Below are 25,448 nucleotides of genomic sequence, written 5' to 3'. Positions count from 1 at the left end.
TTCTTATACACTTATGCTCTTAAAATGTTCAGATTAGAAGGATCATAAACTTTTAACTTCACATCACGGTGATCATTTATCTCGTCCGCCACACTAGACATTATTTCTGGTATGTGCTGCATCATTAAACCTTCTAGCCAGCCTGCTTACTCGTTTATGGAAATGGGAAATTGCAATTTCACTGACAATTAGCTGGTGAATAATTATTACGGGTGGTCGTTAAAGCCAGTGCCTGGAGATGCTTACAGAGAAAAGTATGTGTTGTGTCAAAAGTGTTTCAAGCTTGGGACGATGGGAATCAAAGCAGTGGAATCACACGTGGACAGCAGGAAGCACATCGAGTAGTTGAAAGTCCACCAACAGGCTCCAACTTCACATTTCCACCCTACCACAAGCAAGTGTGACATGGGTATAAGAATTTAAGTAACAGCACGAAGGGATAATTTACAGGAAGACCCACTCAAGACAATTATAAAAAGGGGTGTTGAAGTTGCACACACACACACACACACACACACACACACACACACACACACACACACACACACACACACACACACACACACACACACACACACACACACACACACACACACACACACATAAACATGCACGTTACAAACACAGCAAACAAAACATAACCCTCCAAGGACAAAAAGTGGTCACTTTGGCATACTAGGACCCTCTTCCTGGATCCAGTTCTAGTCTTGAACATTAGAGTGGATAGATGAAAATTGTGTGTATTTTTGACTTTTGGGGGACTACATACAGCTGGATCACTTGAACTAAGGCAACGTATAATCTTTAAATACGCTTCTCTGCTAAAGTTTATTATTGCATCTGCTGTTTTAGGCTATCCAGACTGCTAAATAGGTAGCACTTTAGTAGTGCTTAAAATGGCACTTACTTATAGCACTTTGTAGTTTGGCTTTCTTGAAGAAATTGTATTTTCTTGATTCTTGTTGTTCTGGGTTTTGTACCCTCATGGTTGAAATGCACTTATTGTAAGTCGCTTTGGATAAAAGCGTCAGCTAAATGAAATGTAAAAAATTCAAAATACCATTAATATAAATGTTAGAAACTAACACATTCATAAAGGTAAAATATTGACAAAATAGCAGTCACCACTGCAAAACAAGAACAAAAGAAATGAATCATTACCCAATGATTTAAACCAACCTCAATACCAGGTATTAAAAGAGGGTTTCATAGAATATGACCTGAGCAGTCATAAGCACTCACCTCTCTAACAGTCATAAACTCCCGAGAGGATGTGCTGGCAGTCAACTGAAAACGTAGCCTACAGCATTTAAACAATTATCCAACCTCTAAGCCACATAAAGGAACTTAATGCCCACAAGTACAACACACAAGAGCAGCTCAAATTAACTCAGGAATCAGTGGTGGTGTCCAACTTATCCGAGAGTATCCGAGTTACACCTGATGGGATTTGAGCAGCTTTACTACACAAGGACGTTACCGTGAACGTTATTCAATGGGAAAGCCACAACCAACATGGCCATCCTCTGACCTCCGAACAGTTTGTGTGTCTACGCTGACGCTCAGAGAGCAGCTGATCTGGGTGCTCATGATGGTGACAACTCGAGACTCATACACGTCGAACGGTGGGATTGAAGACGTGTTTCCAGACTCTGGTTTTGTGCAGAGAATTAAATGTGGATTTACACGCGACAGGACGACACCAGACGTGTGGCTGAATTTGGATCGGCCCATTTATTGAAAAATAGCGTATGCTCCATATCGACACGTGTTTGTAATCGTGTTTGACAAGATCCTGAACCCGACAACTTAAACCGAGCAACTGGACCTGAATGTGCATTGTTGGTTAAATAACCAATAATGAGTCAATATTCTCTGGATCACTGTTCAAATGGCCGTGCAACCCCTCAGGACCTACTTCAGCATGTCAAAGTAAGTCTGCTATCAATCAGTCTATTTATTAACCTACCTCTTATATCTATTAGTGTGCTATATAGGCAAGCTGTACTGATGTGTTAAGCAAAAAAGACATCTATGGTTATAAGTTATAAGTACGTAAAGTGTAAAGTAAAACACTAATTGTCTACTTATGTAGATGACTCATATGTGAAATAGTATTCATTCTTTTTTATTCTACCCATTAAAACATTATTCTGAGGAACTATGTCAGAGATTACATGTGTTGACTGTTGTAAAGATTTTAATTCCCAGGAGTTATACAATTTCCATCACCATGAATGGACGAGAGTGAAGTGGAGGTTTTTTGAACTGGTCCAGCAGTAACATGACGAGGCGTTTGGAGGCGCTCAGCCAGCAGAGAAGTTGCTGTGGGTTCCATAAACTTCACGAAGCCTTCGTAAGTGTCTTCAGCGTCTGGCTGCTGGAGAAGGTGCTCAGTGTGTCGCATAAAATCTTCCATAACTGCTAGAGGAGATGGATTTCTGCACTTTGACCAAGACATCTGATTCCCTACCGTCGCTGGATTGGAAAAGAGACGTATGTGGGGACAGTGACTCAGAATATACGTCTGAACTCCAGAACATCATCCTATGACTCTTGCAGAGTCGTGGAAGAACCTTCTGACGATGGCCAGGTTTAACTTCTTCATGGCTGTCTCCAGGACCTTCGCCACATTTTTGACTAAAAATCAGACAGATGCCATTCATCTGCAAACATCTGGCTGTGCTTGTAAAGGTAAGGAATCACATGCCACGGATATAATGATGATATTTCCATTTGAATTCAATAACTCTCTTCCATTCCTTATAAGTATAGCACTACATCTGACACATTTTTTATTTGTATTTTTATTGATGTACTGGACATATGCATGCGTATGTTCTCAGAGCCTGATGAAGAGGTTGATTAAGACCGATATCCTTAATGACATCACTGCACCAACAAGAAAGCAAGAGGTTTGCCTGAAGGACATGGAAATCGGCTTGGGAGCAAAAGCAGATCTAAAAGTATTACAGCACATATTAATATCAAACAATGGTTAGGGAAGAGTAAATATATTCATATATTTTTTATATGAAATATTTGGTCTGTGTCACAGTCCCTCTTTGACCCATCCTGTTAGGAAGTAGAGTTGCCTCAGCAGCAGCGTAGACGAGCTCAGTATGTTTGGGTTGAGAGGGAACCGCATGGACTGTCAGAAAATACAAGACAAGATTCCACTGAAGAACAACTGATGATATGTCTGGACCCAACGAACATGTTCACAGATGCTGACTTGTACCAGGAAAATATCAAATGAGGTCTCGCAGGATGTACATGGTCACATAATACAGCAGTGAGGTTTGTCTGTTTTAGAATATTTTTTCATTATATTTATTGATTAATTGTTATTTATTTTGTGTTAATCTGGTTTACAACAGGTGATATGATCGTCCAGCAATTTGGAAACTTCTTTTCTCTGGAGACAAAAGCTGAATTCTTCTCTTCTTTAAAAACCCAAGACTGGATGTTTTCCCGTATGGACAACCAAACCTGAGCCCTGCATCAGATTACTGTGTGACTATGCTGACTGTGTGTCTGTCTGTGGAGGGTGTGGGGGAGGTCATTTCAAAGTACTTCTGATGAACGACCACATTGCAGCTGCATCTTTAGCAAAGTATCAGCTACAACTGGACAAGAAATGTTACAGAGGACCTCCGTGAGCGGCTCATACAGACGAGAATGCAAAGTCAGGTAGCAAACAGTGTGGAGAACGATGCAGACAAACTGAGCAAGCAGAATGTAAATCAGACCCACTCGTGCCCCAGCAAATCAGCAAGTCCAATACACTCAGGAAGCAATATAAAAAAAAACATCCCAGAAGTGGAAGAGGTTGAGACAGAGATAGAAAATACATCAGCTGCATCCTTACCTTTCTACGTCCCTGTTTCAAGTGTTCACATTCCACATGACAATTGTCCATTTACATTGTTATGATTTCTGAGGCAAGCCTATAATAGAAATGAAAAGTTTCATTAGCCACGGACAGATATCAAGCTGCGATGGTAAACCAACCTCTGAAGGAATGTGGTACAGTGGCTTCTTTGCAGCTCAGAAATTGCTGGAATTGTTTTTGTTTCCACTTTTTCCCATCAAAACTACCATATTACTTTATTTGAAGAGCATTTTTTTTCAGGGATCTTAATTTGAGACCAAGGCCACAGACTGTATTCCATTCCACATTGAAGGATCTGATAAAAGCACCTTGGTTTGGTTTGCACACAACTTAAATATTATGAACATATTGTAACAATGAATATGATTTAGGACATGAATTAAAAAAAAAAGTTTTCTTTTTCCTGTTAAACACAATCAAAATTGTTCAACACAACCAATTATTGTCATGTTGCCTGACTGTTTATTTTGAACTCGTATCAATGTGTTTACTTGGTGTGTTTCCATTAAAGTGGCATGAAGATGGTCTTAAAAAGACTACATTTAAATTGTTTAAGCCTAAAGACATATTATATAAATCCTTACATCATTTTAAAGGCATATTTTGGGCTGTTTTCTTGTCTCTCCAGATCTTTAATTGAATAATCCTCAAAACTTACATTTCAAGAAGTGCTTTGTTTACATTTTGCTCAGTTTACGCTCAGTTTACGCTCCTTTTATTTACAGGCTTGTTGCATGATCAATGTTTTGGGTAGTCCTGACATATATACTTATTTTCTCAATCATTGGCATGATTTTTTTATGCAAGAGTTATTGAAGTTGGTCCTCTCTGTCCAAAATATGCACTTTGCTGTCCTCAAATGAGTCTCCCTTGTCCTATGGCTTGAAAGAGGAAGGAAATAAGGCAGTCCATGTCCCTACTTAAATGATCATGACAAAACAGACGAGGTGATCAATGACACGCCTATCAGTCACTTGCAATGATGTAATGAGATCCTTCCAAAGGCAACTAAACACCCATTCACACACTGGATTGTGACCCTAAGGACTCGCATGACGGCCGGCTGGGTCAGCAACTAACATGTGACCTCAAGGTGTTAACCACAAGGACGTAAATACAAGGAAGAAGCCCTACTCAGACCGATCCTAGCTCCTATAGTCAGTAGCTCTTCAAACCACATCAAAACTTCCAGGATCCAAGAAAAATCCAAATGACTTAGATGAAAACACGATATCGGATGGTGGCACTTCTTCACATGCAGTTCTGCTCTGAATGCAATAATTACTGTGAGAAAGCAACTGCTACAGGACCACTTCAACAGAAGCAACTTCACCACTAACCACATACATGCTGAACGGGCAGAGAGGGAAAGGACAACAAAAGGAGCAACATGGTCCATTGTCCTTGATCTCAAGCAGGAGTTGGTTCCTCAGATCCTCTGTAGCTGGACTGAAGTCCTGGATGTCAAACCTACACAAACAGGCGTTCAGCTCGGTGCCCAGTGCTGCCTCCTCCATCCCTCCTCTCTGCAGTTCTCTTGGCTGCCTCATTCCCTGCTGTAGATTAACAGTTTGAAACATGGCTTCCACCCGCTCCTTATAACACATTCACTTGAGCTGTCTACCTCTCTGATGGGAGCCTTCCTTCTGCTCTGTGCCCTGTAGCGAAGGCTTGAGGCTCGGTCTTTGTGGGTATCAGCATACTCTCATGATATTGGATGTAAGTGGTCCCCAGTGTGACAGACTGTTCGAGGTAGTGGTCCTGGGTGAAAACCTGCCAGCCTGTACAGGCGGAGCAGCCCTGCAGGCTCTGGGCTGCCTCACTGGACCACACTTGACCTGTTCTCCGTTTCACCTCCTCTCGTGTCAGGTTTTGTCTGGATGTGGGCGGCAGATGAACCGCAAAGTGGTCTGAGTTGCCTTCAGGTGGCCTTCAGGTGGTTTCCTTTGGGCTCGGTAGGCCTCCTTTATGTCGCTGCTTCTCTCCTCTTGTGTTACATGAATCTGTTTTCGGGTGTTAAAGCCCCCCGGGATAAAATACCAGGGTCTGCAGTTTCTAGGTTTTCAATACATTGATCGATTGTATGAGAAGCTCTTGTTGTATTAACAGATGGTGGAATATAAACAGTGGTAGGTAAAATGAGACTTAAGGGCAGGGAAATGGACAATAGTTCCAGCTTTTGTGTGCAAATGTGGTCTTTAACATTCAAAGAAGATCACCAGAGTTCATTAATGAAGAAACAAACTCCACCTCGTGGTCGTCTCTAAGACAGCCAGGTCTCCGTGAAACACAGTATGCACCTTGAATTCTTTATGGAGTAGGATGTTGGTGTTTAATTCATCGATTCTGTCTGGCAGTAATGTGACATTTGCTAGGACATCTGCGGTGGTAGAACATCCAGGTCTATTTTTCCTGACTGTTGTTTGAACTTAAGGAGCTGCTCTCTGGTGTCGGAGACGGCTTTCTTTCCCCTCGTTTCCTCATGTGGGCAACGGCGCTGCACTCTTGTGAAAAGATCCTTTGCCCCGACGAAAAGAAAGTAAAAGTGGTTCATTTGTACAATCCATTTAAACTTGTGCTGCTTCCTTTATATGACTTCTTGAAGTAGAACTATCAAACCATCAAGTGATCGAACAAAGGAACAAACAATGCACACTATAGATTGACTGCCATATCATATACAGTCGATGGTGCTACTCCACTCCTCTCATATTGGCCGAGATTCACTTATTGTCATCATTTGTCACACAAAGTGTGAATGTAATTTAACACTTAAATTTAAATTAAATTTTAAATACTAAAAAATGTCCCCTCTGGGATTAATAAAGTAAATACCTGCCTACCCACCTTAATCATTTCCCCGTTCAGATCAAAGCAAAGTCCTGCAGGTTATAAAATGTCTTGACCTGTAAACACTTGTTTTTGTTCCACAGGTGGGTGACAGGCGACTGGGGACCCTGCTCCGTCACATGTAGTAAAGGCCTGCAGCAGAGAGAGGTGGTTTGTGTTTACCACCTACAGAACGGCTCGCTCATTCACACCAGAGACCTGTACTGCCAAGGAGGAAAACCTCCTGTCCTGCAGGGCTGCGAGGGCCGCCTCTGCCTCACAGTGTGGGAGGCGTCCGAATGGTCCAAGGTACGTCACGCATTATGTTAGAGCAGCGCTTTCATCACATGACACTCAAGTAAAAGAATATATGTAAATGAATTTTACTCTGCTAAGCATGTGTAAAAATGCCTTTAGATAAAAGATGAAAAGTAGGTCGGTTAAGATATATAAATGTTACTGTCTTACATTTAAAAAAAAAAAAGAGGGAGGATCTATATATATAAATATTTGTTTGCCTGCATGCAACTGATTTTCATTATTTTGTGAATGCACCACTGCCTTTCTCTGTGTTACTAAAATTAACCCAAAAAAGAGGATAAAACTTAACAATGACACCATGACCAGTGCAGCAAACATTAATCACAACATTAATAAAACAGAAAACAGAATAAAGTGTCATGAAGTACTAAATTCTACAGTGGTTGTCGTTGGAGAATCCACTATATGCATTTTAGTCAGACCAGGCATTCACCTGTTGGTCACATAACATTGTGAGGGATCATAATTATAAGAATAATTTAAGAAATAGATGCAACCTTTTTTTTAATTGTGCCAGAGTACATATTCCCTTAATTATAATGATTTAATCCTCAAGTTTATTCTATATTTTTGAGTGTTTCTAGCTGCTGTTCCTGACCTCGTACATTTGGAACATGTATCAGCTGAGTGGCACCTATATGAAAGTCTACCCTCCAGTGGCAGCAGCTATAGCTGCAGCTTTTCCCCTGCTGCACCGACTTATTTGTTCTTTTTGTTTTACAGTTACTCTAAAATGCACATGACTTGAAAAATAGTAAACTACATTGTTTATTGTTGAAATAAAAGGTATTTTTGTTAAACTGCAAATGCGCAAGTACACAAAGACAAACACCATTTGATGACGGATGAGAGTTCATCTTATTTGTCTGCTGCACACTGTGTAGATGTCATGCAAAAAGCATTAAAGATTGATTTTCTAAGTTAATGTCTTTTCTAAGGGTGCAACTTTTTTTCCTATGACTAAATCGACACCTCAGATTTACAGACATTTAATTTTTTTTTATTTTAATTTAATTTTTTATTTGACTTGCACACTAATATTATATCCAACTACCCTTAAGAGGAGAGACCATTTTAACTTTGTGTTTTTTTTCTATCACTTTGTGCAGTGTTCCTCAAGCTGTGGTCAAGGTGTTCGCAGGCGGACGGTGTCGTGTACAAACCCTAAAGGTCTGTGTGATCCTTTGTCCCAGCCAACTCAAGAGGAGTCCTGTGAGGACCACTCCAAGTGTTATGAGTGGAAGACTGGAGACTGGTCCAAGGTACGATTATCTGCAGACCTCATGAATAGTGTACAGCTGGGACTAACCGTGGGCAGATGAAACATGTTGGGAGGCATTGTTAACACACGCAGCATTCATTAACCAGCAAAAAGGGAAAACAAACCAAAAGAGGGAAGAAGTCTGTAACTTGCTTGATTTATTTTCAGCAATATAATTTAGTTTATTCTGCCTAGTGTGATAACATTGCTCACGTCTAAGTAATATCTGAAAGAATATAGAAACAGTCACAGTTGAAGAAGCTCGATGATCAGACAGGTTTGTCGCCCACTCTTCTGGCTGGCAATGCTGCTTTTTCTTGCTTCCTTTTGTGAGAGTCTGGGTGTGTTGTCAGAGCCTCTTGCTGCACCGAAGAGGTGGGAGGCAGCTGAGGGGACAAAAGCTCTGCTCTCTCATTAAATCAGCCTCGACATGTCCCCATGATCTCCACAACCTGTTAGCTTCCTTCCTGTTTCCACCTTTTTAACCTTGTTGAGCATACATAAGTTTGTCTTTAAATCACTAAATCCTCACACGTCTCCACACTGTTTTTTCCTTCTTAGTTGAAGAAACTAAACTCACATTTGAATAATTTCTTCCAGCATCCTCTCGTTATCCCTTTAAGGGTGTTTTAGCATTTAGTTGCAGCCCGTCCTCTCCACTTAATCATCCGACTTAAATATTTTTTTCATTTCATATTTCTTAATGTGAGTTTTTCCTGTTAGAAAGGCACATTTTGTTCTCCACATCCTAGATGGCACAAGGCTGCAGGTGGTGACAGTTCACTTCAGTAGGCATAAGAAGCATGTTCTGGGTCACTGGACATGCTGTTTAATGTTTTAGTTAGATATTTCTGTGCACTGATGTGGCTACAGTAGTTTGCTCTGGAACACATCTATGACCGTCTGGGTGGGTCACCAGTATACCGCCTGTCTGTGTTGAATTTACACATCACATGTTTTACATGAAGTCTGGGCATTGAGTTAGGGAGGTATATCTTTGATTAGGTAGGTAGCCAGGGGGAAAGCATAATCCACATAAGGTTGCTTCTACATACCAGTTTATATTATCCATCCATCTGTGTACTCCTCAATGTGAGGAGAAGAGACACTGCATATTACATCCTCCCCCTTTATGTCCCAATGTTAAGATACTTCATTCTAATTTGTATCTGGAGACTAACAGTATTCAATTCTAACAATAATCTGTATTCTGTGTTGTGAGCTGCCTAATCATCCCGACACTGTGCCTTGCTCCACGGAGATTCAGCTCTGCACCTTTATTCCTTCAATACAAGAATTCTTTTAATTGTATCAGCCTTGAAAATGCTTTATAGATAGGAATCCTTGTTGTGGCGGTTCCAGATGTTCTTGTTCTTCTCTCCGTCGTGGTGAAAAGTAAAGATTTCTCAGGGAAGCAAGAACAAACCTTAAGAAAGGGCCCCATGAGATCCTCTAACAGTGCATTGTAGTTAGAGCCAATTAGGATGAGGAGTGCCTTGCTCCAGGGTACCTTGACAGCAGTGGAGAGAAAAATTATACACAATATTTTAAATGAGTTATTCTTCTTGTGTTAAACAACACCTAATACTATTTTAGTCTCTCAGTAGATTTAACATGTGATCATCAGTTCTTTGACCTGCGGCTCTCCTTCAGAGCGCTACTTTCTATTTGTGCTTCTCCTCTTGTCATTGCTTCCTGTGCCTGTAGCGAAACGGCTCAACTCAATTTAAAGTAAAATGATGCTTGGCAAATGAGTTGTGAGATACCCTGTGAGCTCCATTACACCCGTGGTATTATAGCATTGTTAGGTTTTAATGATATTTTGTGACGCAGAAAGTTACATCTAACATCGCTGAAGTAGCAGCTCAACACGGGCGTGTCGGGCTTGATCACTTCTGCCATTGCTTCAGTGATTATGGTGATTCATCTGCATCCATTAGGTAGAAGAAATAAATGGACTATGATAGAATAAACCTTTTAGAAATACCTAAATCCTGTCTGGTAATCTTAAAGATTATACAATTTTTAATTGTGAAAATGGCTATGGCTATTTAAATTTTGCGAATCTTCATCATTCTGTGTTGATTTGGTTGCAATTGCAAAATACAATTACATTTTGGCAGTTTGTGTCATTTTAGTAATTCATAATAATAATTCAGCTACTATTATTTGGAAAATAATGTGTAATATCATAAATTAAAAAAAAAAAATCTAAATTATTAGGTTAATATTAAAGATATATAACAAAATGAGATGAAGTGTTTGGGAGAAATGTTTAACAATACACAAGGACAAAATGATGGCCAACAGTTACAAAATTAAATAATAATTGACAACATTCTGCAATTGACCGAAAACTGTGCGTGCGAACAATATCGTAAGGAGTTTAGGGCACTAGGTGAACTACAAATATGGGTCATTCATTTGGTCACATAAAACAAAATGTTGCTTCAATCGGGATGTCCCCCATGAAATCGGAAGCACATTTCACTGAATTGCAAGTAATAAGAAGTCTAAACAAAAGTAAAGGAAATAATTAATATTTCCAGAATAAGAGACCAGCAGCTTTCTCAAACAAGAATTTCGAGAGTCTGTGTTTAAATAAGAAGTGGGTAAATTCACAACCAGCAGTGCACATGCTTTGTCCTATTTTTCACGGATATAAATAAGAAGTGAAATTTGGTCTGTCTGCATCATTACTGTGAGAGTGAAGAGACTGATGATTGGTGAGATAGTGGGAAGACAGAGATACCACAGACGACCTTTGAGGGTGTTGAGCAGATTTTGAAACTATGAGCACAGATCCCACTCGTACCTGGTGTAGATCTGACCACAAACCCAGATAGCCTCCAGATTTGGTCTGCCCAAAGGAAAGCATTTTGATGGCATTTACACCTGCATTTAATTGCTTAAACACTCAGATACGAAATACAGGTCAATAATAGTGAGATTGGATTTAACTTACATATAGTTTTAATGTGGCCAAATAATACTCCCAAAATTCGATCAAAATGCAAAATAAATGTGGGTTGTTTGCAGGAAACTGTTCGGGTCTCGGTTGTAGAAACTGATCAAGTTGACTTACGGTACAATGAATAATATCCAGGGAACAACGGGAGCCGTTATCAGAGTTGTTAGGTAAATGAAGCATTCTGTTTTGGTCTCTGCGTGTTTGAAGGCAGGTTGAGGTTGAGTTTCAGCTGACTGCACCATTTAACTGCATTAATGAAGGACGTGGCGCATGTTGTCTGGCTCTGTCACTTCTGTTGCTGCTGTTTCTCGTGTCATAAGCCACAGTTGTTTTGGCACTTTAACGCCAGTCTGTGCTCATTAGTTGTTGCTGAAATGTGCTTCCTTGATGCTGGAGCCAGAGAATGATCAAAGTGGGTTCAACAAAATTTGACAATTATGAAACTCAACTCACCTTTACTCTATGAACCCTTCCGGTGATCTGCTCATTGATCAGCTGAGCAGAGGCACTGCAGCCTGAACCAAACTCTCCTTCACCTCCTGCTCTTAAACTGGACTGGTACATTTTAACCCACAGGAGTGAGCTATGCTAGAAAGGAACCAGTTCATTCAACGTATGGTCAGACCACGTTGGAAGTAATGGGTTTCGGGTCATTCTGCTTTGACAATGAATCGCCCTGGATGAAGCCTTGTCAGATGAATATGTGCTGCTGAATGTGCTGTACACTCCATTAACCTTGTAGTACAGATCACCAGTCAGGACTGTGTGGTGGAGGGTTCCAGGTACATATACAGGTAATGCAATGCCGTTAATATTTAGAGAGTCACAGTATGAGCAGTGAAAACTGATACCTTTCGTTGGATGTTTCAGTGCTCGTCATCTTGTGGGAAGGGCCTGCAGTCACGAGTGGTCCAATGTATGCACAAAGTGACTGGTCGTCATGGAAATGACTGCCCTGTGATGCTGAGACCGCCGACCTACCGACCCTGTCACCACGGCACCTGCAATGAGAAAATTAATGTGAACACCATCACCTCCCCCAGGCTAGGTGAGACACTCATCACAACTGCAATTTACAGCTTTAGAGAATGAAAAATGCCAGGTATACTGTGAAGAGTACTGATCATAACTAAAGCATTCACATGTAGCTTTCAACAGCCAAAGCACTCAGGGTAGCATTTTATTTATACACCTTCATGACCATGATGTAATACCTGTCGTGAACATGAAGGAGTCTTTATGAATATTTATGACTGTTGTCAGTACGTGTCATTCAGTCAATTATGTCACTTTTAATGCAAAGCTGGCATTGTTTGGGATGTCTTTATTAACTTGACATTGACAAAGACATTATAATATGTCAATGTATTTGCTATGACTTCACTTAAATTGAAAATGTGCCACTTTTTATGTGGATGTCCAATCAGTGTTGGTGGTACATGGAGTCAATTGAAGCAATAAATTCCTCAATAAATTCTGCTTACCACAGTGTCTGTGCAAAAGCTGATGTTCTTCCAGCACCAGCTCCAACATATTATGTGTATAGTGGAGTAGGCGGTGGTTGGAAGAACTACAGACTGATTTAGGTGCATGGGCAGATAGGGGGCGCTCTAGATGCGGCACCAAACCAAAACCTTGGTCTCTTTTCCAAGATTGAAAATGTCATCCCAAAATATGAGTGCAGAGGATCTTCTGGACGAGGATACATTTTACAGTGTTTTGACTAACTTGGATATTCAGCCATATTTGTTTGAGCCAGAGTTGTACGGCCAAAGAGATGCAGCAGAGAGTCCGACACTATGGCTACATTGGCCTTGCAAGAGGATGCGGCTGGCGGGGACCATCCAGAAACTGACAGCGACCAGTCCGGACGAGAATGGAATGACACTGTGACATTTACACACAAAAAGTTTGGGCAATTTACACACGGCAGCTTAGGCCATTTAATTCATGATTGAAAAGTAAATGATTCACACTCAAAGCTCCCAATGCAGTTTATTCATTAACACCACAACATCAGTGATGTTTGGAGCACAGTGCTCTTCACCAGTGTTGTTAATAAATTAATTGTATCGGGAGCTTTAAGTGCGCATAATTTACTTTTGCTCACTCCTCAACAGCACTTGATTTCATTTTATTGGATGAGCGTTCTTTGTTCACTTTGACATTTATTTCATGCCAGAGTTTGGCATCTATAAGACACAGGTTTTTGTCTTATATCATTGAACCACTTCCCACACTTGGCAGCGGTTTTAATAATACCAGGAAAATAGAGGCATTTATTATATTAGTAACCTCTTCCAAAATCCAGTTCAACATCATCGGCCTGGGGAGGCCGACTCATAGTAGCACACATTTCGGTGTTTACAAGCCTGAACCTCCCAAACAGGTATGTCAGTTTCCTAATTTGAAGAAATTTCCTCAAGGCGTTGCTGAGATATTGGATTCATGAGAATGGAATGGGCAGACATGAGGTCACAGGACAGATGTGAGGTTACAGCGACCAGAGCTCATTCAGTTCATCCAAGGGTCCTGGTAAACAATGGCACTAAATTTAAAAAGAGGTCCCACAAGGCTTTCCTGAAATATCACTTTCATGAGCATGCGTCAACGTGAGGTGACAGTGGCCTTGGCCTTGGACCACCAATATCTTATCTGGTCATCACTGGTGGTTTTAAAGACATTTCCTCAAGGCGTCTTTGAGATATTGTGTTCACAAGAACATGAAGGACAGATGAGAGGGACTTGATGGTCACAAACACCCTGACCTTTAACCTTTGATCCCAAAAATAGAATCAGTCGATCCCTGGTATACTGAGTGAATCTTTTTGCCAAGTTTGAAGACATTCCCTCAAGGCTTTCGTAAGATATCGCTTTCACAAGACAGGAACGGGACGGACAGACGGACGGACAACCCAAAAACATAATGCCTTCGGCTACGGCTATCGTGGCGGCCTAAATAATACCATGAAACTGTGAAACAGAAGTGATGTCATCAAACCCACTTTGTCACACGGTAGCAAAATGCTAGAAATTGAACAAGTTTAGGAATCCCGACATGTCTCCAATGAATACTCACTTGCTTGCCTCTCTCTTAACTCCCGCCCCTCCCGCCACCCCCAATCCACAGCTGCTCTGACCTACAAGTGCATGGGGGACCAGTGGACGGTATACTGTCGCGTGATCCGAGAGAAGAACCTCTGTCAGGACATGAGGTGGTACCAGCGCTGCTGTGAAACCTGTCGGGACTTTTATGCCAAGAAAATACTGCACTAGAGCTAATGACCAAATGCACCTACTTTCCACCTTTGTAAATGTTTTAATGTTGATAAATGTTGTAAAAAAAAAAACCCAAAAAAATAATTTCTATTAATGATGTAACTTTTTGTATTTAAAAGAGAAAATGGCAAGTACACGGAAGTGTACTTTTGAAATGAGCTCATTAAGTTTGACTTAAAAAGAAGACTTGAATATGTCCAATATTTCTTTTGCTGTACACCAAAAACATGGGGAGTTTTATTGCACAGAACAATTGAAAAAGCATGTGCTTGATTTTTAAAGTATACTTTTGTGTCAAGTCTATCCGACAGTATACAGGATTATGAGTTAGCCGGAGCTTTCCCCTCTCCTGTCCCCCTTAATTTTGCTTTCCTTTGAATCGTTTACTTTGTTGTACTGTATTATGGCTAATTGTAGCAATTTCATATAATTGGGTTTTTTTGTAAGTAAAAATATGATACTTAAGTATTAGGTGTACTGTAAAAATGTGTATGTATAATCAGGAGCCATGGTAAAATACTCTAGGATTACATTGAATCAACTCTGCTAATCATTGGGGACCCACTGATCCACTGGTCTGTTTGAAGGCAGTGAATAGCTAATGTAGCGGAAAACACAGCATAACATAACATAACATACATTTGATCATTTATGGTTGTTTTGTTTTCTTTCAGTTGAAGTTCAGCTGATGGATTTAAAAAGTTCTCTTCGACAAAATTACTTTCTTTAATATTCACCACTGTGATTAACGGTGCATTTCAGTGCACTTTGTATTGTGCAGTTCCAGATAGGAGTTGGTGGGAGTCAGTATGAGAAGAGAATCACATAAATAGTACACCCTCTACTCAGCAGTGATAGCCGACACCTTGTTTATCAGTGCTTGTCTTCTTCGGCAAAGTTTGGCTTTCTTAAATCAAGCTGTGACAACCGTGAACGCAGCCATGACCATGAACCTTATTGGTAGCAGAGCTGCTTCTTCCTTTCGATCCTATTTTCATACCCGGCACATCGTGGGCACGTTGCCGATTGAGGCGCAGTGGCATTTTTTGTGCAGTCCAAGGGGCTTTTTTCCACATTAGTAACAAGTTGCAATTTTCGTTTATCAGCATAAACCCGGTGTGCAGTGCAATGTTGACGTGAACTTGTGTCTGGACCTTGGCCAGCTCAAACCGAGTCTAAATGCGGCGCAGTCGCCAATATTTTCATGTCTTTTGTGGGCAAGAGCGCTTATGAACAGACCTAAAACAAAATAAATGTTAATGTAACATTCTGATTCAGTTAATCATATAAAATAGTGCATACTCTTGTCGATTGAATTGGATGTAAAACAGGCAGTTGGCGCCCGTCATGACAAAGTAGCTAATCTCAGCCATGTAAGATAAAAGGCACTTGAGTTAACTACAAAGGTATTGCAATTAAATCACACATTAAGGGACAACAATTCATAAGCCTTTTCATGTACTCATCTGGTTAAGTAATCTCAGACCACCGAGTGTGACACTGCGTCATTTACGCACACAACGTGAATGCAATTTACACACGGCAGCTTAAGCCACTTAATTAATGATTGGAAAGTAAATTATTCACACTCAAAGCTCCCAATGTAGTTTATTTATTAACACCACAACATCAGTGACGTTTGGAGCACATTGCTCTTTACCAGTGTTGTAAATAAATGAATCGCATCGGGAGTTGTATGTGCGCATAATTTACTTCTGCTCACTTCTCAACAGCATCTGATTTTGATATACTGGATGAGTGTTCTTTGTTTACTTTGACATTTATTTCATGCCAGAGTTTGGTATTTATAAGATGCAGGTTTTTGTCTTGTATCATTGAACCGCTTCCCACACTTGGCAGCGGTTTTCATGATACCAGGAAAATAGAGGCATTTATGATATTAGTTACCTCGTCCCAATCCAATTTAACATCATCAGCCTGTGGAGGCCGACTGAGCACTGCGCCTGCGCTGAGCATAGGTGGATGAAAATAGGGCCCGAGGTCTTAACGCAAAGCTACAGCATATAAACAAACATTAATTATATTTTAAAGGGATTTAAGCAAATCAAATCTCAACTTTTTCATTCATTTTTCTTTTCAATGTCTTGCATCTGGATAAAGTCCAGGTGCAAAACTTTATCAAGTAGACAGTATTGGTTCCACTGTCTGGATCACCAAACTGATAATTCGTCTTTGTTTTCTCGGATACATGCAAACTATGTTACGTTACTCCAGTCCTGAATGGGGTGGTAATGCACCTGAAGCTATTTGGTAACTTTGAAAAACCACAAGAATAACATCATCTGCACTTCAGCATTTTTAACCTGATTCTGATGGGTGATGTCTGCTTCTCTGTCTCTTAACTCAGCTCAACATAACAGGGCTGTTTGAAAAGCTGTGAAAGCAGCAGAAAAGACACTGAGTGAGAATCACTGTCCGAGAGAACTAAATCTGATCAACACTGTGGTCATAGTGTTACATATACTATTGACATGATAATGCTTTTAAAGCATTTCAAGAGCAAAGCAACTGGATTACTATCCGATTGAGCCGACCTCATCTGTAGGTGGTCCAATCTCAGGCAGGTGTAAATGGCATCTGTAAAGTGTGACCAATTACTTTAAGAGCAACTTTGCAGCAGCCGTTGATCTTATTATTTTTTAACTCCAGTTATTTAACTTATCACCAAAATCATTATAGGTTCTTTTCTGAGGCACCAAACTCTTTCCATTTTGCTGGAAGATTGTCCAGCTCTTTCTGAGTTAGCCACCAGTCGCAATCAGCAGCAGGAATCTGCTTACAGATGCAACAGAGACACCGCTGCTCAGTTTGGTGTTTAGTTAGTCTTTAAAATAAAAATGGTCTTGTTGGAAAGTCACCTAAAGCCGCCTCCTTCTGCTGGTTTAAGCTGCCAGTCAAAAAGCTTTAGATAATATTTCCCCAATATGAGGATCTCAACAACAAAAGGTCAACTATCACTAGAAGCAGACGCACATGTCATTATCCAGAAAACATAACCCAATATAACTATTTTTTAATAGTCAGACATTAAATACTTAATCAGTAAATAAAGATCTAAAAATATCATCACCCTGATAACCTTTTCTACATGGTCATGGATGCATATTTGTGTGTGATTGTGTGTGCATGCATGTTTAACGTGTGTCAACACAAAAGCCTCAGTCTTTTCCGAGGGGTTGAATGGTGCTATTTTACGACCCGTTTCACTATTGTGGAATTCAGCTTATTGTCAATAACGCTCCTATTGTCATTGTTACAGTTAACAGTTATCTGTTTTTATTTTGTTGTTGGATTATTTAACAACTTTGCCTTAAATTTATTTTATTTTATTGTATTTGTTTGATGTAGTGCAAATATGCTTAATTATTCCTGTACTGTACTTTCTTAGTTGCACGAACACCATGTTTGGTACATAAACTGCCACTACATATATTTTATGGTGCTTATTTGGAACTGAGTAGATAATCTGTTTTTACAGGGATTTAATATTCTGTTTTCTGAGAGGTCACACTATATTCCAACTGTTATCCACTGTGTCCAATATTCATGAGACTAGCAAGAACCTGAGTGATTGGATCAAATTTGGTACTATTTCAAATCTACTGAATATTCATTTTCTTTCTCGTTCTCTATTTTGTTTAATAATGCAATTTTACATTGAAAAACAATCCTGTATCAAACTCTATTAAGGTGTGTGGATTTACCATTAAACCAGAATGCAGACTGCTCTCCTCCTCTTCCTGTCCTCAGCACACTGGCATACACTGTAGAAATATTAAGCACAACATATGTTCTCGTAATTTAGTTTAAATGTAGTTATGCATTAATGTATTTTCTCCACATTTCTAGGCAGTTAATCAGATGAAAATGATGACATTCAGCTGTAAGTTTCAGGGAAGCCGAGCAAGTGGACCCTGAGTTTAGCTTTGGTTTTTTTTCTGACGATTATTTCCAAGGTTGAGCACAAATCTTCCAACTGAACATTTCTTTATTGGTTTCCAAGCACACTGGTGAGTCGTTTTATACTCTGTATGAATGATTTGTACATGCAGAAACATCAACAACAGATGCTTTATATCACACCAAGGTTTTAGTTGTGTGCAAACATATAGTTAAATGTAATTATAACTGTTACATATATGTAATATATCCTAAAACTGTGTTCAGCTTTGTTATTAGGTGTGTCATTTATTGCTTAGCAACATAACCCATCTCATCCGAAGGTGTTAAGCACTGCTGTGTTTTCACACCTTGCTGGGCAGCTCAGCGATACACACAAGATGCTGCAGGTACCAAAATCCACATTAGGTTTAGGTAAACATCACGGTTTGGCTTAAATGTGATATCAAAACTACTTAGCAAGGTTTAGGGAAAGATTCCATCAGTTGCGGATGCCAAAGGGCACCTTGTGCATATCTTTGACAAATGTGCAGTATTTGACACCCTGGGAATAAACCCAGGCCTGGCAGCACCAGGCTCTAAGCTTTAAGCTTCCTTAAAATCCTAAACTCACACAAGCAACTGCTTCAAATAAGCATCCTCATCTAAATGTCATGGCCAGCTCATTAGTGCACATTAATGAGCAATTTCTACACTTCCTTTTCAGAGGCAGATTGTTTTCATAGAAATTATATTAATCAATTGTCTGCAATACACAACCCATTAATAAGCATACTATGTGTGTTATTCTCCCTTAAAGGTTTGATTTGTGAGAATGAAATTACCCTCTTTAATAACGTCTTGAACTGAGACACTGTGTAAAATGTAAATAGAAACAACAATATAATTTGCAAATCATGTAAACCCATATTTAATTTAAAAGAGACCAGTGACAAGAACAGTTGATTTGCTGTTTTTTGTCTTTTTTCAAATAAATATGGGTTTACAGGGTTTGCAAACAACTTCATTCTGTTTTTTTTATTATATTTTACATGGCGTGTCAACTCTTTGGGGAACATGGTTGTACATTACTGGTTGATAGTAAGTCATTAGCATTGAACACTGTGCCTCATCAGATGCTCTGACTGACAGGGTTGGTCAGGTTGGTTTGCTTTAGTCATGAGGAGTGATGGTGCAAATAATCAGGGCAGACCACACAATCTGATGGGCGTATTTAAGTGTCACATCAGCTCTCAAGAGTTTCTACAGTTTGGTCAAATTTACACATTTTTGTCCTGCAGTTAGTTAGTAGTTGTTTTTGTTTTTTTTCAAAACTATTGATTGTAAAGTTAGATTGTATTTTAATAATAATTAAAGTAATTGCGCCCCAGAAGTACTTAGACAAGTAATTGTGATCAGTTAAGCCTGTAGTTTTTGTTAAAGCTTACTTATTTGTGTTGTCATTAGATGCACTAAAGATCTGTTTTGAATTATCCAAACAAGTCGCCTGCTTTGTCTGCTACATAAAATGATCTCAGTTAATAGCTAGATGATCCTTTTAAACACAGTCGTTTAAATGTGAAGGTCTTCTGTATTCAAATAAATATCTGTTGTCAGACAATGGGACAAGTATTAAAAATAATTGTTGGTGGACTGCTATTTTGAGGCAGCACAGAGCGATTTACTGAAAAATGTCTTTATTCAGCTGTATTTTCTGCTGTTATAAGGGCACATTATTAAGTTATTAATAACTGCAATGGGAACACGCCCTAAAAGCACTTGTGCCATTAGACCATACACCTATACTCTTAAAATGTAGCTGTATATGTTAACTAGCAGTCACTTTTATATTTATATTTAAAATAATTACTCAAAGAAAGTTTGAAGCGACAGCATATCTTTCTTTCATATATCTTTTCTCTCATGTGACACACAGGAGATGCAGAGAGCCAGAGTGCCTTTCATTTAGGGAGATTTTGTACAATAGGTGCTTACTAGGTAGCACTTCGATTAATCTAGCGCAAACCCTGATCGATCCGTGACGCACAAATGGACTTTCTCCAAATCGCAGTTGCATATGACTGAAGTTATCTTCTTCTTGAAGTTATCTTTCAATGCAAGCATGAATGGATGTTTTGAGACTACATTTCACACTGCAATCAAAACTCTCATTTTATAAGTGAAAATATATGAACTTCTCATCTCCCCCAAATGGAGTTTTTCTCTTTACCCACTTCCACTTCCACTTCCTACCTCACTGTCTTTTGAGTTTCATGCTGTGACAGTTTCTCATCCGGTCCAATTAAACATTGTTGTTCTCTACTGTCCTCCAGGTCCTTTGGGAGATTTCTTGGGAGATTAGACATCCTCCTGTCAAACTTCCTAGAAAATGGTCCTCCACTTGTCCTTCTGGGTGACTTTAACATCCAGACAGAGAAGTCATCTGACCTTTTGCTCTTACTGTCCTCCTTTGCTGTCTCCCTCAGTCCTTCCCCTCCTAATCACAAAGCCGGTAGCCACCTGGACTATATTTCACCAGAAACTGCTCCACATCTAACCTCACAGTAACTCCACTTCATGTCTCTGACCACTTCTTTATCTCTTACTCTCTCAAACTGACAACCTGACCACATCAACAGACTCTGGACCTGTCCGTTACAACATTCACTCCCTCTCTCCCTCTTCTCTCCCTCCTCTCCCTCCTCTCTCCCTCCTCTCCCTCCTCTCTCCCTCCTCTATCCCTCCTCTCCCTCCTCTCCCTCCCCTCCCTCCTCTCTCCCTCCTCTCTGGTCTCCTCTGTTTGATCTGCCCTCCCTTCAACTGACTCTTTCTCACTCATGCATCCTAACTCAGCCACAGAAACTCTCCTTTCTACTCTGTCTTCCTCTCTTGATTGTCTCTGTCCTCCTCCATGTCCTCCAGTCCTCCCCAGCTCTGTGGTTGTCTGACTCGGTGCTCCCAGAGAGCCACTATGAGAGCAGCAGAAAGGAAATGGAGAAAATCTAACCACCCTGACGACCTGCTCACTTATCAATCTCTCCTCTCCTCTTTCTTGTGTCTCAATTTATGCAGCCAAAAGCTCTTTCTACCTAACCAGAATTCAATCCTCATTTTCCAATCCCAAAAAGCTATTCTCCATCTTCTCCAACCTCCTTGACCCACCCTCCTCCCTCCACCCTTCTACCAAGCCACTTTGTCAACTACTTTACTAAAAAGATAGATGACATACGCTCCTTATTTTCAAACCCAGCTTCCATAACAACTTCATTTTCATCCCCTTCGCTTTCCTGTTTCACCCCCCCCCGTCTCCCAATCAAGTTGTTACCTTGGTAACCTCCACCTCCCCAACCACCTGCCCCCCCTGACCCCATCCCATCTCACATTCTCCAGTCTATTGCTCCAGACCTTCTTCCTTTTCTCTCCATCTCATCACCACTTCTCTGTCAACGGTCTGTTTCCTGAACTCTCTGAAGGAGAGAGTGAACCCTCTCCTGAAGAAACCCCCCCTCAACCCGTCTGAAGTAAACAACTACAGACCGTCTCTCTTCTTCCCTTTCTTTCTAAAACTCTGGAGCGAGCTATCTTTAACCAACTCTCCTCCTATCTCCACCATAATAACCTTCTTGACCACCAGTCTGGTTTCAACAGACCACTCAACAGAGACGGTCCTCCTTCTGTCTCTGAGCAGCTTCACACTGCTAGAGCAGCCTCTCTGTCCTCTGTCCTGATCCTTCTAGACCTTCTGCTGCATTGGACACAGTGAACCACCAGATCCTTCTTTCCTCCTTCAGGACCTCGGTGTCTCAGGCTCGGCTCTCTCCCTGTTCTCATCCTACCTCAACGACCTCACCTACCGGGTAACTTGGAGAGGATCTGTGTCTGAACCTTGTCCTCTCACTACTGGTGTCCCTCAAGGCTCCGTCCCGGGTCCCCTCCTCTTCTCTCTGTACACCGACTCTCTCGGCTCTGTCATTCACTCGCATGGCTTTTCCTACCACATGCTGCACAACATCAGGAGAATATGTCCACTTCTCACTCAGAAGGTGGCGCAGGTTCTGGTCCAGGTTCTGGTCCAGGTTCTGGTCCAGGTTCTGGTCATCTCACGTCTGGACTACTATAACTCCCTCCTGGCAGGTCTACCTGTTAGTGCCATCCGACCTCTGCAGCTCGTCCAGAATGCAGCAGCTCAATTGGTCTTTAACCTCCTAAATTCACTTCCACTACTCCGCTCCTCCTCCTCCTCCTCCTCTTCCTCCTCCTCTGCTCCCTTCACTGGTTACCAGTAGCCACCCGCATCCGTTTCAAAACATTGGTACTTGTGTACCGTGCTGCGAACAGATCGGGTCCAGTCTACATCCAGGACATGGTCCAACCTTACATCCCAGCCTGCTCCCTCCGCTCTGCATCTACCAATCAGCTTGTCGCTCCCTCGCTGCGAGCTAAACACTCTACAAAATCACGACTGTTTGCTGTCCTGGCTACTAAATGGTGGAATGAGCTCCCCAACGACATCAGCACAGCAGAAACTCTGAACATCTTCCGCTGCAAACTAAAAACACAACTCTTCAGACTTTACCTTGAACAGTAGAACTTTAGTAGTGCTTAAAATGGCACTTACTGGTAGCACTTTGTAGTTTGGCTTTCTGGATGAAATTGCATTTTCTTGATTCTTGTTGTTCTGAATTTGTACCCTCATGGTTGAAATGAACTTATTGTAAGTCGCTTTGGATAAAAGCGTCAGCTAAATGAATTGTAATGTAATATAATGAACTGACAATACAATTATCTGGAAGCACATGATCCTTCACAGGTCTGTTGGTTTCAGTCTCAGACTTGCTAGCCTCTGTCGTTAGTCAAAACCTTTTGCTTGCAAGTTCATCAGACATAATGAGAGGGATTTACACTGATGGATGAGACAAGAGTTTCTACTAATGGATTTGATACACAGCAAAGCTATACACAAACAAATTCCCTCACTCCCACTGTAAACACTTGACAGGAGAGAACTGTATATTGAGCTCCATGGAGCTCTGCTGACAGAGCTTTTATTGTTGAAATGCTAAATTTACTATACCACCATTTTCACTATGTAATAGTTCCTATTCATATATTTAATGAGTGATAACCAGATTGAAGACATGGTGTACTATTTAAAGAAACGGTTAGTTTGAAATATCTCTAGAACCCAGTTATTTCTATTTCAGATCTGTTGAGGTAATTTTAGAATAATCTTTGTAGGAGAAGCAATAATGTATCTCTTCATGCTTTCTCTGATTTACTCTTTGACATACCAAAGACATGCAGGTATACATGACACAATTGCTTTAAATTTGATCACTTTTCAGGAGGTATGAAGATTATTTTTTTAAATTATTATTATTATCATCAACTTCATCCCTTACTGTAAAAGGTTGTGGGCTTAAAAATGTGTTTATCATTAATTACTTTACATTTTAATTGAGAATTCAAAATCAGAAAATGAAAAACACATTTGTTTTTTCATTATTCATTAATGAATCTAACAAACAAAAACAAATAACATGTTTTTCATTCTTTTAATTTTGATTATACAATAGTTGCAACAACTCTTTGTAGGTATGCCAACATAAACATTCAAAACTAATGGTTACATTTAAAATAGCTAAAGACCTGTATCCATGGGGATATTCTGTATGTTGTGTTGTTTGTGTTGTTTGCATGAATATTTTGGTTGAAGTTCGGTTTTCTATCATCTCCTTGCCATCTGATCCTCATTAGGCAAACAGCCCGGTGGCAAGTCTCCATACCACACCACAGTCCATTCCTCTCATTGTACACACACACACACACACACACACACACACACACACACACACACACACACACACACACACACACACACACACACACACACACACACACACACAAGTTTACCTGTACTTCTGTCAGGGTCTAAACTTGGTAGTACTCAACAGTACTGTGGCTACAAAAACAGTTTTGTTTTTTTACATTCCTCTTCATTATGAATTAATGCACTTAATGTCTAAACTGTACTGACATGTCGAGGGGAAATGAATGAACACTCAGCCTTATATTTATAGTGGTGAATGACAACTAAACAACTCAGCTCGGGGTTGATTTCAGTTAAATTGGAACAAGCACAGACAGAAACCAAAGAAAAATATTTAAAGGATCCGTTATTAGTCTTTGTCCATTAAAGCCTCCTGTTATATAAGAAAAAATCTGCCTTCTTGTTGTTCAGCAGTCATTTCTGAGGACAAATGATCATGTGGGCGTGACACAGGTCTGTGAACTACAAATACTACTTTGAAAAATGACTCTTCCTGTCAGTCACTGGACTGTTTTCTATTGCAACATGCTTCTTTCAGTGCCGTGGTAAGTGTGACTTCTGTTAACTGTGTTTAGTTTCATAAAATGGAAAAAGATCCAGGTGGACATTTAGGGATAAAACAGGGAGGGAGTCTTTAAGTTCAAAACTTTGGAGCTTGCTTACCTTCTGAGGTCATCTGGAGGACAAGAGCATTTGTTTTGAGGCCTGTGTGTGTGTGTGTGTGTGTGTGTGTGTGTGTGTGTGTGTGTGTGTGTGTGTGTGTGTGTGTGTGTGTGTGTGTGTGTGTGTGTGTGTGTGTGTGTGTGTGTGTGTGTGTGTGTGTGTGTGTGTGTGTGTGTGTGTGCGCATGTAAAAGAAAGACAGAGGCGAAGGTGGACGGTTTTAATTGCCAGAGCTACATTCATTTTGATTTGTTTTTCTTCTTGTAGATAATTGTTGTGCTGCAGAGCTGCTAAACTGAGGAGGACCGTTAATCATTCCTCCCGAACGGTGGACTATCGCAGGGTGAGCTCGCTGTCCAGATGGCACCTTACAAAACATGTGTGTGTGCTTTCAACCATGTTTGTGTGTCAACGTGAATTTGTGCGAGCCTTGACAAAAGATCGAGGCTGCTGAGGTCTTCATGCTGCCAGAATGCTTCATCCCAAAACAGCTTTTGCAG

General features: G+C 40.4%; 1 protein-coding gene across 1 annotated transcript in view; it reads left to right on the top strand.

Annotated features, from left to right (window-relative positions):
• The window catches only part of adamts17 (ADAM metallopeptidase with thrombospondin type 1 motif, 17), a 109,582-nt gene extending 91,279 nt beyond the window's left edge, over positions 1 to 18,303 (top strand). Inside the window, exons 21-24 of the mRNA XM_069711442.1 lie at positions 6,829 to 7,033; positions 8,155 to 8,307; positions 12,148 to 12,325; positions 14,408 to 18,303. Of these exons, the coding sequence (XP_069567543.1) occupies positions 6,829 to 7,033; positions 8,155 to 8,307; positions 12,148 to 12,325; positions 14,408 to 14,553 (682 nt within the window). The 3' untranslated portion in view covers positions 14,554 to 18,303. The remainder of the gene's footprint in view (positions 1 to 6,828; positions 7,034 to 8,154; positions 8,308 to 12,147; positions 12,326 to 14,407) is intronic.
• Positions 18,304 to 25,448: the final 7,145 nt, after the last annotated feature.

This window comes from Brachyistius frenatus, unplaced genomic scaffold (genome assembly GCF_029030835.1).
Source record: "Brachyistius frenatus isolate BFR_SWC_R1_liver_20210118 unplaced genomic scaffold, ASM2903083v1 Contig_100, whole genome shotgun sequence".
Lineage (NCBI taxonomy): Eukaryota > Metazoa > Chordata > Actinopteri > Embiotocidae > Brachyistius > Brachyistius frenatus.
The sequence above is the reverse complement of the archived record's forward strand: the minus strand, read 5'-3'. Positions and strand labels throughout refer to the sequence as shown.